The 19,783-nt window shown below is 44.2% G+C and overlaps 1 protein-coding gene across 1 annotated transcript in view; it reads right to left on the reverse strand.

Moving 5' to 3' along the window:
• Nucleotides 1-14,874, reverse strand: part of LOC142202616 (serine/threonine-protein kinase N1-like) — a 55,705-nt gene extending 40,831 nt beyond the window's left edge. Inside the window, exon 1 of the mRNA XM_075272828.1 lies at nucleotides 14,716-14,874. Coding sequence (XP_075128929.1) covers nucleotides 14,716-14,751 — 36 coding nt within the window. The 5' untranslated portion in view covers nucleotides 14,752-14,874. The remainder of the gene's footprint in view (nucleotides 1-14,715) is intronic.
• Nucleotides 14,875-19,783: the final 4,909 nt, after the last annotated feature.

The raw sequence follows: 19,783 nt of genomic DNA on the forward strand, positions 1-19,783 counted from the left end.
ATAGTGTCCCCTGCACACAGTATTATCCTCCATAGTGGCCCCTGCACACAGTATTATCCTCCATAGTGGCCCCTGCACACAGTATTATGCCCCATAATGGCCCCTGCACACAGTATTATTCCCCATAGTGGCCCCTTTACACAGTATTATCCCCCATAGTGTCCCCTGCACACAGTATTATGCCCCATAGTGGCCCCTGTACACAGTATTATCCCCTATAGTGGCCCCTGCACACAGTATTATCCTCCATAGTGGCCCCTGCACACAGTATTATCCCCCATAGTGGCCCCTGCACACAGTATTATCCCCCATAGTGGCCCCTTTACACAGTATTATCCCCCATAGTGTCCCTTGCACACAGTATTATGCCCCATAGTGGCCCCTGTACACAGTATTATCCCCTATAGTGGCCCCTGCACATAGTATTATCCCCCATAGTGTCCCCTGCACACAGTATTATGCCCCATAGTGCCCCCTGCACACAATATTATCCCCTATAGTGGCCCCTGCACACAGTATTATCCCCCATAGTGGCCCCTGCACACAGTATTATCCCCCATAGTGGCTCCTGCACACAGTGTTATGTCCTATTGTGGACACCCATAAACAATTATTATAGTCTGGGGTCTGAAAATAATAATCGGAGACCCAGGGGGAGAAAAACATTAAAAAAACTCTGTTACTCACCTATCTCCCGGCTCCTACGCTGTCGGCCTCCGAAGTAGTCGCTCTTCAATGACGTCAGACGTCATATGACCCAGGACGCAGGCCGGGGTCATGAGACGTCAGACGACTAGGCCGAAGCCTGCACGGATCGTGGAGAGGTAAGTAACAGTGTTTTTTATGTTTCTTACCTCTCCCGGTCCGCCAATCATTATACTCAGGGCTCCGAAAACCCCCCCAAGTATAATGATAGCAGCGGTAGCGGCTGTCGCTGGGCCCCTAATGTCCCGGGCCTTGTGGCAGCTGCCTCTGCTGCTATGGCGGTTGTTACGCCACTGCCTTTGACCCCAATATTTTGGACCTCCACTACAATATGCCTATTCCCTGTCTCTGCGACATAATCTAGCGTTAGAAGCACTGACTAAAACTAGGGATTATTTTTGGATTAGGGCTTATTTTTGGAGAAACAGGTTATGTTCGTGTCCGTAGGAAGGAAAGGCTTTCAGCAAACCTATAATTCAACCAACGTCTATTGAATGTCCAGCTCTGGCCATAAAAAGGAGATAAGCAACATATCAGATTTATAGAGAAATTTACGTCTTAAGTAGAGATGAGCGAACACTAAAATGTTCGAGGTTCGAAATTCGATTCGAACAGCCGCTCACTGTTCGAGTGTTCGAATGGGTTTCGAACCCCATTATAGTCTATGGGGAACATAAACTCGTTAAGGGGGAAACCCAAATTCGTGTCTGGAGGGTCACCAAGTCCACTATGACACCCCAGGAAATGATACCAACACCCTGGAATGACACTGGGACAGCAGGGGAAGCATGTCTGGGGGCATAAAAGTCACTTTATTTCATGGAAATCCCTGTCAGTTTGCGATTTTCGCAAGCTAACTTTTCCCCATAGAAATGCATTGGCCAGTGCTGATTGGCCAGAGTACGGAACTCGACCAATCAGCGCTGGCTCTGCTGGAGGAGGCGGAGTCTAAGATAGCTCCACACCAGTCTCCATTCAGGTCCGACCTTAGACTCCGCCTCCTCCGGCAGAGCCAGCGCTGATTGGCCGAAGGCTGGCCAATGCATTCCTATGCGAATGCAGACTTAGCAGTGCTGAGTCAGTTTTGCTCAACTACACATCTGATGCACACTCGGCACTGCTACATCAGATGTAGCAATCTGATGTAGCAGAGCCGAGGGTGCACTAGAACCCCTGTGCAAACTCAGTTCACGCTAATAGAATGCATTGGCCAGCGCTGATTGGCCAATGCATTCTATTAGCCCGATGAAGTAGAGCTGAATGTGTGTGCTAAGCACACACATTCAGCACTGCTTCATCAAGCCAATACAATGCATTAGCCAGTGCTGATTGGCCAGAGTACGGAATTCGGCCAATCAGCGCTGGCTCTGCTGGAGGAGGCGGAGTCTAAGGTCGGACCTGAATGGAGACTGGTGTGGAGCGATCTTAGACTCCGCCTCCTCCAGCAGAGCCAGCGCTGATTGGCCGAATTCCGTACTCTGGCCAATCAGCACTGGCTAATGCATTGTATTGGCGTGATGAAGCAGTGCTGAATGTGTGTGCTTAGCACACACATTCAGCTCTACTTCATCGGGCTAATAGAATGCATTGGCCAGCGCTGATTGGCCGAATTCCGTACTCTGGCCAATCAGTGCTGGCCAATGCATTCTATTAGCTTGATGAAGCAGAGTGTGCACAAGGGTTCAAGCGCACCCTCGGCTCTGATGTAGCAGAGCCGAGGCTGCACAAGGGTTCAAGCGCACCCTCGGCTCTGATGTAGGAGAGCCGAGGGTGCACTTGAACCCTTGTGCACCCTCAGCTCTGCTACATCAGAGCCGAGGGTGCGCTTGAACCCTTGTGCACACTCTGCTTCATCAAGCTAATAGAATGCATTGGCCAGCGCTGATTGGCCAATGTATTCTATTAGCCCGATGAAGTAGAGCTGAATGTGTGTGCTAAGCACACACATTCAGCTCTACTTCATCGGGCTAATAGAATGCATTGGCCAGCGCTGATTGGCCAGAGTACGGAACTCGACCAATCAGCGCTGGCTCTGCTGGAGGAGGCGGAGTCTAAGATCGCTCCACACCAGTCTCCATTCAGGTCCGACCTTAGACTCCGCCTCCTCCAGCAGAGCCAGCGCTGATTGGCCGAATTCCGTACTCTGGCCAATCAGCACTGGCTAATGCATTGTATTGGCGTGATGAAGCAGTGCTGAATGTGTGTGCTTAGCACACACATTCAGCTCTACTTCATCGGGCTAATAGAATGCATTGGCCAATCAGCGCTGGCCAATGCATTCTATTAGCGTGAACTGAGTTTGCACAGGGGTTCTAGTGCACCCTCGGCTCTGCTACATCAGATTGCTACATCTGATGTAGCAGTGCCGAGTGTGCATCAGATGTGTAGTTGAGCAAAACTGACTCAGCACTGCTAAGTCTCTGCATTCGCATAGGAATGCATTGGCCAGCCTTCGGCCAATCAGCGCTGGCTCTGCCGGAGGAGGCGGAGTCTAAGGTCGGACCTGAATGGAGACTGGTGTGGAGCGATCTTAGACTCCGCCTCCTCCAGCAGAGCCAGCGCTGATTGGTCGAGTTCCGTACTCTGGCCAATCAGCGCTGGCCAATGCATTCTATTAGCCCGATGAAGTAGAGCTGAATGTGTGTGCTTAGCACACACATTCAGCTCTACTTCATCAGGCTAATAGAATACATTGGCCAATCAGCGCTGGCCAATGCATTCTATTAGCTTGATGAAGCAGAGTGTGCACAAGGGTTCAAGCGCACCCTCGGCTCTGATGTAGCAGAGCTGAGGGTGCACAAGGGTTCAAGTGCACCCTCGGCTCTCCTACATCAGAGCCGAGGGTGCGCTTGAACCCTTGTGCAGCCTCGGCTCTGCTACATCAGAGCCGAGGGTGCGCTTGAACCCTTGTGCACACTCTGCTTCATCAAGCTAATAGAATGCATTGGCCAGCACTGATTGGCCAGAGTACGGAATTCGGCCAATCAGCGCTGGCCAATGCATCCCTATGGGAAAAAGTTTATCTCACAAAAATCACAATTACACACCCGATAGAGCCCCAAAAAATTTATTTTTAATAACATTCCCCCCTAAATAAAGGTTATCCCTAGCTATCCCTGCCTGTACAGCTATCCCTGTCTCATAGTCACAAAGTTCACATTCTCATATGACCCGGATTTGAAATCCACTATTCGTCTAAAATGGAGGTCACCTGATTTCGGCAGCCAATGACTTTTTCCAATTTTTTTCAATGCCCCCAGTGTCGTAGTTCCTGTCCCACCTCCCCTGCGCTGTTATTGGTGCAAAAAAGGCGCCAGGGAAGGTGGGAGGGGAATCGAATTTTGGCGCACTTTACCACGTGGTGTTCGATTCGATTCGAACATGGCGAACACCCTGATATCCGATCGAACATGTGTTCGATAGAACACTGTTCGCTCATCTCTAGTCTTAAGAACACTTATACAAATCTCCGGTTCACTGAAGATTTAGGATTACATAAAGTGCATAAAGGAATAATCCCAACATATCTGTCCTGAACTAACCCAATACAACCGCATCCACATTCCAGGGTTCTGAGACGATTGTATTGTATACGGGGTGTGTATCATTTAGCTGTCAGATATCCTGATATCCCCATCAATATTGCATCAAGTCATATTTTCCTATTTCCTCCTTCTTTGTTCTTAGGTCTTGGTATGAGACTAATCAGCTTGGTCAATTCCTGTTAGGATTCCAGAGACTAACTAATGTACACAATACATTTTCTATTAAACTGTAATTTTTTATTGATTTTAATCAAGAAATTGTCAAGAAAAACATACGTAAAGAGATAGAGAAACAGGCGCTATCTAAAAACTAGACGGAATACAATTCCAAAAAGGCAGTGAATGTGGTTTACAAAAGACATGGGGGAGACAACAAAGAGGAAAGGTTGGGGAGGGGGGGAGAGAGAAATTAGAGACCTTGCAGGATACAATAAGTATCCCACGGGGACCAAATAGATTGAAAGGCTTCCACCGTGTTATTGAGGGTAGCTGTCAAGAATTCCAGGCTGCTGCAGACATCCTTCATACAGGCTACAAGGACAGGCCCTGTAGGGGGGTGAGCACTCTTCCAGTGGAGGGCGACAAGGATTTTAGCAACTGTGCATAAATAAAGAAATACTTTGGCTGTATCCCCTCCCCCCAAGATTACAGGGTCTAAAGCAGAGGTTTCCAATTTTTTTTTCTCATAGACCACTTTCACTATTTTACTGGTTTCGGTGGACCCCCTGCTGCTACATTTCTACCATATTCCCAAAACTTGTCAAAAAATGTGAAGGATTCTGACAAATCCGATCCACAAATTACAGAAAGAAGATATCTGAAGCGGAAAAGCTGCATTTTAAAAAACACTCGTCTTTGAAAATTGGAGCATGTCAATTATACCTATGGAAACACTGGCGTTCTCTGTATATGTATAATAGGGGTGGAAAGTACCTACTTACTGTGAAAAACACTGCAGAAAAAAGCGCAATGCGTTTCTGCAGCGGTCTTTTCTGTAGCGTTTTTTTGGCTGTGGCTCACCACGTGGGGCGTTAGCCTTAAAAGGGTTTTCGGTGACTGTAAAATTAATGAATTATCCTTAAAGGGTTTTTCCCTTGCGATGTTTCAGCAACTTTGCTTCACTTCCTGTATTCCTTATCAAACAGTCAAAGCCGCCTCCCCCCAGCTTGCTGAACAGGACACTATAAAGTATCACAATACAAATTATGATCATTACAAATCTAATGCAAATGCTGATCAAATAATATGCACATGCTTCTAGAGAATGACTCAGTGTTATCTGTGTGTTTACATAGAGAGATAACAGACTGGGCTTTATCAGTAAACTGCAATTAGCTGAACTGATTGTCCTGGGCAGAGCTGTAGATAATATGGTGTGACATCACTTGTCCTATCACACAGGTCTGGCTCCATGGAAACAATGTGTAAACAATGTTAGGAATGATTTTGTGCAACACGGTGGCTTAGTGGTTAGCACTGCAGCCTTACAGTACTGGAGTCCTGGGTTCGAATCCTGCCAGGAACAACATCTCCAAGGAGTTTGTATGTTCTCCCCGTGTTTGCATGGATTTCCTCCCATACTCCAAAGACATACTGATAGGAAAAATATACATTGTGATCCCTAGGTGGGGCTCACAATCTACTTAAAAAAAAAAGGAATGATTTCACATGGAAAAAAAGGAGCATTGCTAAAGCAATATATTTAGGAAAATTCTTCAATTTACATAAGCTACCAGTATAGATCGGATCAATGAGATGGGAATACCCCTTTAAAGAGGACCTTTCATGGGTTTGGGCACAGGCAGTTCTATATACTGCTGGAAAGGCGACAGTGCGCTGAATTCATTGCACTGTCGGCTTTCCCGATCTGTGCCCGGTGTAAAGAGCTTTCGGTCCCGGTACCGTAGCTCTTTACAGTCAGAATGGCGTTCCTTACAGTCTGTCAGGAACGTCCTTCTCCACCGCGCCGCGTATACGGTCCCGGCTCCCATTGAAATTAATGGGAGCGTATACGGCCCGCAAAAGCTCCAGCGCCATCTACGTGCCACATTACGTGCCAAAATACATCGTGTGAACCCGGCCTAAGGGAGGTCCTCAATACCATCGTTCAGGATCACCTATTTAACCTTATAGGAGGGCTTTTTTTTCCCAAATACAGTGCATTACATTGCAGCTTGAATTTTCACTTTGAATGGGTTCTACTCTCTGAGACATTTATGACGTATCCACAGGAAGGAGAGCACAACCTATATTGTAAAGAGAATTTAGCAAATCATCTCTTAATTTCACAGTTTAGGTCGGTTTATGTAATCTGTCCCATAAATTTACACAATAAGACTTCCTGCCTGCCCGAAGACGAAATCTCAGCTGCACAGACTATTGTTACCCCGTAACTAGTAATGTTATTTTAGTGGCTGTGAGATCTACAGAGAATAAAGCCACATAACCGTATCTCACAGTCACAGCTTCCGATGTAAGTAGGATGAAAATAAGAGATAACAGGAGGAAACACCCCTAATATCAGAGATGATGGGAGATAACAGCCACTCTAATAGATGGGGGCCCCTAAATAGGGTCTATTCTATTCATTCCTAATAAATTGTTTCAAATGGATTCATAGAGCAGACATCTTCTTTACTATAGCTCTATGGACTAGTGATTAGGGGCATACACCAATATTGTAGGGGTCCCATAGTGAAATGTAGTAAGGAAACCCCTTTTTTTCAATAAAAACAAACTCTGTCTCACCCAAGTGCTTTATTAATATGGTGCTCATTTTGAACACCATGGGGCCAATCTACTAAGACTGGCGTGTGAGGGTGCGTTCTCACGATGTAACGTGCCGCGTGATCTGGCACGTATACGGCGTGTGAGAGTTTGCGCACCGTATACGCTCCCATTGATTTCAATGGGAGTTAGGATCGTATACGCCGCATTATTTTGTGGCCAGGATTTTGCGGGGTCTGATTTCTGCCCTTTACGAATATCTGATTCATGCTAAAGTGTCTTGGGCTGAGACCCCGGCCCTGATGCGCTGGCGCACCAATATCCCAGAGCTGACGGATGAAACGTTTCTACGTTTCTCCCTCGGCTAATAATAAGTTGATTCAATTGTTTATCTTGCATCAATGTTATCTGACTCCAACCCGCCTTCACAAGATGGGCCGTTTGCCTGCCTCGAATTGCCTCAGGTGCCTGCACCCTCGTGCAGACTTCTGGCATATGATATGGAACTGCCCGATTGTACAGGCTTATTGGAGGGGGGTGGTGGATCTCCTGGCAGACGTCCTGGGCCGTCCTGTCCCATTTTCCCCTGAAATTTGCTTATTTGGCATTCTGGATGAGGAGACCTGGCACCGTCATGTACGGATATTTCTCAGAGAAAGTTTATTCTATGCCAGGAAGGCTATTGCCCTGCGGTAGATGGCCCCTTGGTCTCCGTCGGTGTCTCAATGTCGTAAATTGGTTAATTCGATCCTCCCCTTTAACCAAATTATATACAAAGGCAGGGGCTGCTCTCAGAAATTTACTAAGGTTTGGGGGGCGTGGTGCGCTTCCCCCGCCACCCAATATTCTGCTCCCTCCATGCGTTCAGCATTAGGCGCTTATGTACCCTGAGGAGGGACGTTTGCCGGGTGGATCCATTGCCCCTTATCTATAGGTGAAATTGTGTATTTGCTGACACTGTAGTGCCCTTCTGTTTTTGCATTTTTTTCTGCTCGTGGTGGAAGGGCGGGGGTGGGATGGTGGCGTGGCAGTTCTTTGATTGTTTATTTGTGTTGTTTTTTTTCTATGTTTTATTCCTTTTACTGTTCTGTACATGTTTTTCTTTATTACCCTATTCATTTTGTTGCATCTCCGTCAATAAAACGAGTTTAAAAAAAAAAACCTTCATTCGTACAGGTAAATTTGTTGATGTACAAAGCCCGCTCCCTGCATGAAAATGCACCGAATTAGTGACAGGAAGAAAAAGATGAATAGCCTACTCCTAATGGTCCATAACAGCCATGTGGTCAGTCAGTGAGCATGGTGGGCATGGTACTGAGCAACATCTTTGCTTATGGAGTCAGTAAACATGCTCGTAGCCAATACACCAAATTTTTGGACTCTCAAAGGGGGACCATTATAGATTACTAGGTGAAAGTATAACATGTGTTTGCATATCTATATGCTTGAATAGCTTTTTATTAACATATTTGAATAAAGTATATTTTCACTATATTGGCACCATCAGTCCGGATAATTTTAGGCACATGACTGCAATTTTTTTTTTTAGATAAAGCAAGCATCCCCAAGGACATGGCCACACCCCATCTGGAGATAGTCACTTCTGTTGATTATGGCCACACCGCTTTCTTACAAAGTGGGCATCAGATTTGCTGGCCATATTCCCTTTTTGGACATGACCATCATATCAAGTGTCCAAGTCGAATATGGATATAGTAATGTTTAACTTGACAATTTTCTGCGCTGTCATATCCTATCTCAAGAAGACAAGAAAGGCCATTGAAGATCCATTGAAACAGTTGAGGTAACACTATGTACCAAAGTATTGGTGCGTTACGAGTCATATTTAAGGGATTATCCAAGCTCCAACAATTATCTGAAAATACGCTGAGGAGCAAAAGGGTAACAATGTTTTGAACTTGTGACTTCCATGCTTCATATCTCACAACCCACTACAGCTTAGGGCATGAGACTACCATCATTTTATAGACAATCATCTTGGCTATCCCACACATAAATGTGACTTGTAAGTATTTAGCATATGATAAGTTATAAGTGCATTGTTACTGTTTTGCTCCTGGAGGTGGAAAAATCTTTTTCTTCTTGTATAACCTGTTCTCACATTCCCTAATCGCTCAGGGTGTTATTAGGTGATTCCCAAGGAAAGGTCACTGGTTCACATCGAGGATCAGCCATGAAGAATATTTCCCAACAAAAGAAAATCAGCATCATCCATATCATCGATAGCGGCCTCTCGGCCAAGAAAATTGCCAAACTGCATCATGTCAGTGCCATGACGGTCGTAAGAATACGAAATAATGAAGTGCATCCATCCATACAACAGGTGGTGAATGTCTAGGCAAAATTTCGGAGTCAACACTTCGGTTGACACAGGTCTATCACTTCTGGTGAGACAAAGACAACTGTGGCGTTGGCTCGTATGCTTTGTAACAATGTAAGCACCATGTAACACATTACTTGCGATTTCATTGCAGGGGAGAGTGAAAGCAGGCAGATGAATCATGGGAAATGTAGTTTGTCCACATAATTGCTGCATGTAAATAGCGGTGATACAAGCAGCTACAAGTAAAATGAAGTCTAAGCAAAGGGGGCACAAGGGAACGTTGAGGATTTGACACTGCTGTGGATGTATTTACACATAATTTTTGAAATCTGGATAACCCTTTTAAACTATATAACAGAGTTAGCACTAGCCCCATGGCCTGGGAGATTTGCCTGTTCATCTGGGAGTCAGGATGTTACCCTTTTTGAAAGCCTCTCAAATTCCAGGAGATTTAGCATGAACAAGATCTGAATATTGGCATTTTCAGATCTAAAATGCACCGAACGAAGTCATATTATATAAACTGGGGTATAATGTGCAGTTAGCCATTTAACATTATAGGTAAAGAGGACCTTTCATGTGCTCCTGTACATGTGGTTTTATATACTGCTAGGAAGCTGACAGTGCGCTGAATTCTGCTTTTCCACTTTGTGCACAGGTGCTGGAGATATTGGTGCCTTTGGTTTTGCACCGATTTCTGCCCACCATCAGAAGGGCGTTCCTGACTGTTGAACTGGGCTGTGAGGAACGCCCCTCCAACAGTACTCATCCATAGCCCTTTACTGTCTGAAACGTACGTTCGATGGGGTTTAAGGACGCTGTCCATCAACCTCTAGAAGGTTGCTGGAGCCCCATGTAAACCAAACGGCATCGTTACATATTGGAATAGACCTTCCAGTATTTTCCCTGGCCTCTGTAGTGCAGAACCTTATGGTACCATCTGGCTTAGGAATCAAAACAATGAGATTGGACCAGTCACTCTTAGATTCCTCAATTACCCCAAGTGCTAACATATCATTGACCTCCTTAGATACGGCTTGTCTACGAGCCTCAGGTATCCGGTACAGTTTTAGATTAACCCGTACCAGCAGCTCAGTGACAATGTCATGTTCAATTATATTGGTACGTCCAGGCAATTCAGAAAACACATCACTATTTCTCTGGGCCAACTCCTTTGTCTCTTGTTTCTGTGCCTTAGAAAGGGTCATCCCTTGGGTGAAGCCTTACCAGGAGCATTTGCCCCTTCAGTAGTACACTTGTCAGGTGTATCTACCGCTGCCAATGTTTCCCTGTCCTTCCAGGGTTTCAGTAAATTTATATGGTAGATTTGTTCAGGCTTCCTCTTGTTCGGCTGGTACACCTTATAGTTTACTTCCCCCACCCTTTCAATAATCTCATATGGCCCTTGCCATTTGGCCAGAAATTTACTTTCCACCATAGGAACCAACACCAACACCCGATCACCTGGACTAAAGGTTCTAAGTCTAGTCATTATGTTATAGACACGGCTCTGGGCCATTTGGGCCTGCTCCATATGTTCCTTTACTATAGGCATTACCTCTGTAATTCTGTCTTGCATCTGGGTGATGTGTTCAATTACACTCCTGTAAGAAGTTTGTTCTTGTTCCCAAGTCTCCTTGGCTATGTCTAGAAGACCATGTGGGTGTCTACCATACACCAACTCAAATGGGGGAAAACCTATGGAGGACTGGGGTATTGGAGCAGAGAGATGAGCCATCATTATCAGAAACAGCAGCCTCTCTGCTCTCATACACATAGAGAATAGCAGACTGTGATCACAGACACTTACGATTAGCATTTGAATAAAAACGGGCTATTTAAAAAACTACTGAGGGGATTTACATACAAAAGGTATGTGTTGAATATCCTTTCTAAAGGCTATGCAAGGATGTGCTTAGCTAAAAATGACTTTCCCCAATGATAAAGCCCATTTAAAGAGCAAAGAGAGACAGAGGGTCAAAAGTAGGGACTGTCTGTCTTGTGCTGCCTAGGTATGCAAGTCATGGATGAAGAAAAAGCAGCGTGCTGAGAGGATCAGGAAGATCCAGGCAGATATAGTTAATTACAGAAACAATAGAATCCTTTCAACAGCACAGCAAATGCAGAGAAGATGATTTTAGCTTGCGTGTTCCTTTAAGAAAATCAGCACAATGATGGATGAATTGTGCGGGCAGTGTGCGGCAAGCACACGGAGCCCATTATAGTCTATGGACTCTGTGTGCTTAACTGCACAGCGCTTGCATTAGTGTTGGTATTCCGTTCGGGGGGGGGGGGGGGGGTCTCCTTGCGGACTCCTTGCGGAAGGAATACAAGCGCAAGTGTGAACCAACCCTAAGCCTTGGTGGAGCAGTGAGGTCATTATATAGGTCAAAGCTGATCACTGGGTTCTCACAAGTCGGATCATGTTGTCGCTAAAGGATCCTTCCAAAAAACCCACATTGTACCACCCCATAAATACACGTTTAAAGCCCCACCGCAAGTAAAATAAATGACTAATGAATACTATTGATCACTAACTCTCCAGGGTCCACCAAACAGGTCTCATTTTCATATGCCATATTAGAAAATTATGATTGAATAGAGAGGGCTACCGGTTCATGAATCTCAACTGGAAAGAGGATACAAAGAGTACCTCTCGCTCTGGAGGATTTGTCCTGTCCTGAATTTTACACACAATTTATTGGGCACAGTTTAATGCTAATGGAGTTTTCCTACAAAAGACCCTTAAGGCATTTCCACAGCATGACAGATGCAGGTCAGACCTCTGGGATCAGCATCTACTTCTAAAATGAGCCCCCCTAGCTTCCGTGCCCTGATACTTAGCCGAGCGCAAATTCATTGAGAAGACTTTCAGCCTTGGTCAGGCTTTACAGATACAGCATAGCTCTGAGAAGTGAATGGCACTTAGGGAAACAGCGTAGAACAGTGAGTAACAAGTACAGTTGGTTTGGTGTCTGATGTGCTATTTAAGCTATGCATAGTAAGCTGGGCTTGTTGGAGGTAGTGAAAGGTCCTCTTTAAATGAGTCTATACAATACTAAGGCCTAATTCACATTACAGTGAAGAACATTGATTTCAATGTGTCTAGTCACCCACCTGTTTTTTTGACTGATCATTTAGCACGGACGTAAACAAAATTGACATCTTTGGCGAATGGACCAAATGGAAATCAATGGATCCGTTTTTAACGCATGTAAAATGGATTAGTGCACATTCTACGTCTGTTAAAAACCGATCAATAAGTTGGGTAAAAAAAAAAAGACGAACCAATGAAATCCATCCAATTATTTATCAGACAGTTAAGGGCTCGTTCACATCTGCGCCCGGTCTCCGTTATGCAGGTTTCTGTTTCCTGCACAAAACAGGGGCAGGAGACGGAAACCTGCAGGACTCTTTCTCACCCATTCATTTGAATGAGTGAGAAAGATGTCCGGCCGTGAGCGTGTTATGCTCTCTGCCGCGAAACCGTTTTTTTTAAAATCGGACACAGAGTCGGATATGCAGTACTCTGTGTCCGGTTTTGAAAAAAAAGGGTTTCGCGGCGGAGAACATAAAACGCTCACCGGCGCTCACGGCCGGACCCGGTCTGATAGCTTTCCGTCTTCTGCCAGCAACAGACTCCGGGCGCTAGTGTGAACCCAGCGTAAAACGGATTCCAAACAGATGCTGCTCAACCTTCAAAAACTGAGAGATGGAACAGAATGGTTGTAGAATGGCTGTCAGAAACAGACATGAACTTCTATTTTTCACATCCATTAGATCCATCCAAAAATGGCACGACTGTGTGAATAAGGCCTAAGTCTACATTCACATGATGGTGAAGATCAACCATGTGACAACCAAAGGGGCTATTCATATGATCGATTTTTGGATGGTCTTTTTTAACGGACCTTCAAACAATAGGTCATGTCCTATACTGGTCTCTTTTCAAGGATCATTCAATTAAATGAAGATACACAGTTACATTTCATATCCCATACCTTATACACAGTACGAAAACCTTACCCGCGCCTGTATATACCCACTTCTACAATCACCGCAGACGAAGTCGCGGGTACCAGCTAGTGAATTATATGAAGGATCTATGAAAACAGACGGCCGTTTTGTACCATCTTTTTAGATCACAAAAGGTTTGTTGCTCCAAGTTACAGTTTCGCTTCAGATGGCTGAGCTGTAAATTGGGAGGGGGTAGTAACTTTAAACAGTAGCTGATACGGTTGCGGACCTGAGGTTGCACAAAATTTCAACCCCTAGTGGCAATTTCTTTTTTAAGTTAATAGGTCATGAACTGGCAAAATTATATAAAAAATATAAAAAATATCAAGAATTTCTGAAATTTGAGAGAAGGATTAGTTTTTCAATCATACAATCTCATAACACAATGTAGTCGTAGTCACTAAAGACAAGTCAAAAACTTTCAGCCCTGCTAATATCGGGTGCACTTACTTAGAGAAGAATCAGTCTATACATTTTTAAGGTCAAACTAATATAGACGTACGCTCTTGATGCTTTTGGTCTAGCACCTCCTGACTTCCGTAATGCCTGACTTCCTGACCCTCACCCATAATGCTGTTTCATTAACCCCTTCTTTGGAAACTCCTTTTGGATCGTGCCCGAAATCTATCATCTTAGACCATGCCATGAGTCCATCTCCTTGCACCACCTGGAAACCACTGCAGCAAGACTCAACCATGTTTTTCCCCAATCGTTCAATCCACCTACCCCATCCAAGCACGTACAACCTATCGCACACTTACCCGTCGCCACATACCTTCTATGCGGTACAATGACCCCTCCCTTGCCACCTGTCTAGTTTCCGGTTCTAATATTATCTACCAAGGAAGTGAAATTGTGATAGGAAGAACAAAGTAACCTGAAGCCCCCCAATGTCTTGTAAGAGGTGACGTATAGTCCTTGTAGTCTACATCCCATATAAGACACTCTTCACATGACTAGCCACAGTCATATTTGACACTGCCATGTATACTGGCATACTGGCACGGCAAGACGATAAAACGTTTTTGGATTTTTGAGTTCTTAAAAGACCTAAAAGCCAATGGTAAAGTATAACAGAGCTGGAATGAACGTTTCAATCTTCTTGACTACATTGTTAGTGAACCATAAAGTAATATAATAGCTAATGTTTAGATGCAATCCTAAGTAAAACCACAGATAACAACATCATGATATCACGAGGGATTGTGCCAAATGGCAAACACGATTCTGAGCCGAGAACTATTCAGCTCTGCTAAGCACTAGAAACAAGACATGCAAATACAATTAATAAGCAGACGTGATGAGATCTAGAAATGCAGCAATATTAGAGCCCTGGCACACATAGAAGTGACACGCCAGCTACACGGTCATCAGTACCTCTGCATCCTGCTCCTCAGGCGGTGTGTGCGGCATTATTTAACAAAGTAAGTGACACTCGCTCGCACAGTGTCACCAATGCCGCCCTTCAGCCACACACAGGATGACATGGTGTGTCACACACACACTGAGTGACGGTCTCTTTCTGCCGGTCCCTCCCTGCATTTCCTGTGGATGTTCTGTGCAGCAGATACGGTTGTGAGCCTGTAGTTTGTGTGCACAGATCTGCTGAGTGGAGGGCATAGGACTGTATAGTAACACTAACCCTATATAGGGGAGTGGGCACTGTGTCTTTACAACTTCTCTATAGCTCTAATACGATTTATGGTTTGCATCTGCTTTATATTATATATATATATATATATATATATATATATATATATATATATATTAGATAGATGATAGATAGATAGATAGATAGATAGATAGATAGATAGATGATAGATAGATAGATAGATAGATAGATAGATAGATAGGAGATAGATAGATAGATAGGAGATAGATAGATAGATAGATAGATAGATAGATAGATAGATAGATAGATAGATAGATAGATGTTATATAATAGAAATCCAAACAAAGACAGCACTAACAAAAGAAATGGCTGACCGCCCCAGGGAAAAGGCAATTATATCAATCAATAATACTCAGAGAATAGTCAGCATAGCAAAAATCCTAATGTAAGACGTAAGGTGAAAGTGCTTGATACTTGAAAACGGCTCAAGTATTTTAGCTAAAAGGTTCCTAAAAGGTATGATGCATAAAAGTACACTCAACTTTTTACATTAGGATACATTACATTTTACATAGACAGAGAGATAGACCAACAGATAGACAAATGAACAGATAGATAGATAGATAGATAGATAGATAGATAGATAGATAGGAGATAGATAGATAGATAGATAGATAGATAGATAGATAGGAGATAGATAGATAGATAGATAGATAGATAGATAGATAGAAGAACATAGACATATAGATAGGTATTAAAACAACATATATACTAGATAGATATTATATAGACAAGTAGATTAGATAGATTAGATAAACATACAGACATATAGATATTATATAACAGATATTAGATAGATAACAGATAGACAGATTAAATACACATAGATAGATAGATAGATAGATAGATAGATAGATAGATAGATTACATTAACATACAGACACATAGATATTACATAGATAGATAGATAGATAGATAGATAGATAGATAGATAGATAGATAGGAGATCGATAGATAGATGGATAGATGGATAGATAGATAGATAGATAGGAGATCGATAGATAGATAGATAGATAGACCTCAGCAAAAAAGCGCAGTAGGAAAAACCACGGTGGCAATGCCTCACAGTTTCGGTATAATTGACATACTTTGATTTTCAAAACTGTGACAGATTCACCAGAATCCCATTCACTTTGTAGTGACTGTAAAATGCTGCGTTTTTTTGCTTTGGAGTTTCCGCTACATGGGTCCCTGGCCTAAATGGGTTTTGTAGGCTAATGATACTAATGGACTATCCTTAGGATCTATCATTGTTTGTCTGACACCCAACACTGCACTGATAAGCTGTTCTCAGCAGCTGATACACAGAGAACGGATCAGGAAGCAGACAGCACTGTTCTGTGTCTGGTGGTCAGAACAGTTAGTGCTGATCAGGACCCCATTCACTTGAGCAACCCTGTAGCTAGGTGATCAGTATCCATTTTTGTATGTCTTAGACAACTCCTTTAAAGGGGTATTCTCATAACTATTGTTCTGCAACCTGCAGGCTCTGTGCTCTCTTCACTTCCTGGATTTCTCGGCACATTGGTGGGCGGGGTTTCACTTGGTCTGCTATGCATTACCACAGTATGAAGCTGATGTGGAAACTGATGGAGCAGAGCTGGATTTGAGTCAGTTTGCATTACATACAGAGGTATTGGACTCCTTATCTCAGCCCTTATCAGCCAAATTCAATTTAACCGGCTAATAAGTGGAAAAGCTGAAGATAGACAGCACAGTAATCCCGTAGCTCTCACCTCCCCATTGCCCTATCTGAGGAGCTCCGTTGCTTGTCAGCCCCTCCCTCTCCCACTGAGAGCAGGCAGCTACTTCACTTGGGAAATGAGCAGATAAGCCCAGTGGCCATAGAAACACAGTGTCAACAATGAAGTGAATAAATTAAGATAGCGGCCAAACAAAGCAGTTTTGATAAAGCAATGTATTTAGGAAAAGTCTTATATCCACATAATCTAGCAGGATAGGATGCTTTTCATGGGACAACCCCTTTAAGGAATTGCTGCAGGGTAAATTATATAAATAACAGATTTTGCACAGGTTGGTTGATCTCTCAGCATTTATGTACTTAGTGTATTGTAATGCAGCCATCTTTAAATGACCGCTTCCTCCAGATCCTGACCCCTCATGACCTACTCAAAGTGGTGTCCTTATCTGCCCTGTATCCTGTATAAATAAACTGTCCCTCTGCTGGATCATGAGGGAGTATCTATTTATCACCTATTTATAGTAACTGGGTGAGTAACGATTCTTCTCCGTGCTTATGCTGATCTGTTCTTTCTGCTTCTAGGGATCCCACATAAAGCAATGAATTTTTAGATTTTCACCAGAATCTAACAACAAATATTATTTTTATCCTGAAGGATAAAAGGATGTAAGGAAATAAAAAGTTTCTCAGTGCATTCCCTGCACTGGATAAGTTACTTACTAATAAATATATCCCGACCCCTGTAACCCCCATTCTTAGGTTTGCTGAGCACAGTCAGGGGTCCGGAAATCTTGTTCTCCTGCTTTAGCTTCAACTCCTGGTCACTTGACCACCTCCATTCTACTCCTGCCTCTTGTACATAGAGCACAGCGGGGATGGTCATGTGACCCAGTGTCAGAGGGAATGAGACTTATATTAGCAAGTAAGCATCACTAAATGTATTGCTAAACTTCCCCATGTTACGAAGATGAAGCACTTTGGCCGTTGTGGAAACGTTGCAGCCAAAAACGTTGCATTTTACCGTACCTTCTAAGTGGATAGAATTCTGGCTAAACCCATCCACACATTGCAGAAAAAAATCTGCACCAGCAGGGGCGTAACTACCGTAGAGGCAGCGGAGGCGGCTGCCACAGGGCCCGGGCCATTAGGGGGCCCGATGACAGCCGCTACCGCTGCGTTTCTTTTTTTAAATAGGCCGTTACGATCCTACCAGGCCTCCTTCCTGACGTCTCTGACATCACATGAACCCGGCCTGCGTCCCGGGTCATGTGACGTCCGACGTCATTACAGAAGGACGGCAGCGGAGAAGACAGCATAGGAGCCGGGGACAGGTAAGAAACAGTAATTTTTTATGTTTTTATTCCCCTGTGTCTCCGATTATTATACTCTGGGGTCTGAAAAGATGGGGTATAATACTGTGTGCAGGGGTCACTATGGGGGATAATACTGTGTGCAGGGGCCACTATGGGACATAATACTGTGTGCAGGGGCCACTATGGGGCATAATACTGTGTGCAGGGGTCACTATGGGGGATAATACTGTGTGCAGGGGCCACTATGGGGCATAATACTGTGTGCAGGGGTCATTATGGGGGATAATACTGTGTGTAGGGGCCACTATGTGGCATAATACTGTGTGCAGGGGCCACTATGGGGCATAATACTGTGTGCAGGGGCCACTATGGAGGATAATACTGTGTGCAGGAGCCACTATGGGGTATAATACTGTGTGCAGGGGTCACTATGGGGCAGAATACTGTGTTCAGGGGCCACTAAGGGACATAATACTGTGTGCAGGGCTTACTAAGGGACATAATAGAGTGCACTATCTAAAAGTTAGACAGTAATAGTTTATTTGCTCCACTGGCTAACCATTAAGTGGTCACTCACTTTTCAGACAACTTAGTCTCAGTAATAGAACATATCATTCTGGACCAAAATGTAATGTGCTATTTAAAAATGTTGCTTTTTACTGCCTGAAAAACTTCTCTACAGTTGCGGGACGCTCTCTTCTAGTTAATTTGCTCTTCACTTCCTGTTACTAGGAAAGTTCTGTCCATAGACACAAAGGCTCAAAACAGAAGGCCAGTTAGTGGGCGGAGATAGCCTGTTCTCTCTTCACACAGTGGTGCAGAGGGGTGGGGCTGGTTTTCCTCACATCTTTTACACCACACAACCCAAGTCACCAGGGCATGGACCAGCACTGAGCCTCTGATGTTGGTTTTCAATACTGTATACAACACTATGTCATCCCCAGTGAAGTTGTGGGTATTTCCGAGTGAGCGCTGCTTGTGTGTGGGGAGTGGCAGGCAATGAGGAGCGCCCTGATTGGGAATTTTATACACTCTGATAGTTCCCGGACAGGGAGCTCCACATTGACTGCTGCTCCCCACATTATGCTAATGATAAAGCACCACTCCCAGGGAGTTGCCCACGACATAGAGAGCCGAACGCTGAGACGATGGCCCCGGTCACCCAGCCGCCTACACTTGGCTAATACAAATGGTAGTTCCAAGCAAGACAATTTTCCCATAACTGTGCTGCAGCCATAGTGGGGATATTAGCAGCAGAAAAACTGATCGTACACCATGTACAAAGGTTTATACTGCCAGAGAACAGACAGCCCAACAAAACCCTGCAGATATTTCAACTTTTCATGAAAACTCGGGTACCCTTGAGATGACCAAGAATTTGTTAAAATAGCTTCCTTTGGACTTGTTCCTCCTTGCCCTCCACTAATGGTAACAGCTGCCGGAGGTCCAGACAGGCAAGATGGATTGTAGCCATTATTTCTTCTAAACAACGAATAGTAACTGGAAGAAACTGCCCAGACAGATAAATCATACAACAAATAATAGTCCAAAGGGGACGGTTACTTGTGGTGGGAAAGCTAAAAATCATCTGCACACAGGCTATGATATGAGATCACTATCTGGAAGGGCACCAAAACCCCGAGCCACAAGAAAAAAGACTAAGATCGGTCATCAATATCAGATTGGTGGGAAATTGGTGCAGCCGCTTCTTTGTGACTGTTATGTCATATTTATAAGTCATGTAGCCTTCTGCTGCTA

The sequence above is a fragment of the Leptodactylus fuscus genome, chromosome 5 (assembly GCF_031893055.1).
Source record: "Leptodactylus fuscus isolate aLepFus1 chromosome 5, aLepFus1.hap2, whole genome shotgun sequence".
NCBI classification, from domain to species: Eukaryota; Metazoa; Chordata; class Amphibia; order Anura; family Leptodactylidae; genus Leptodactylus; species Leptodactylus fuscus.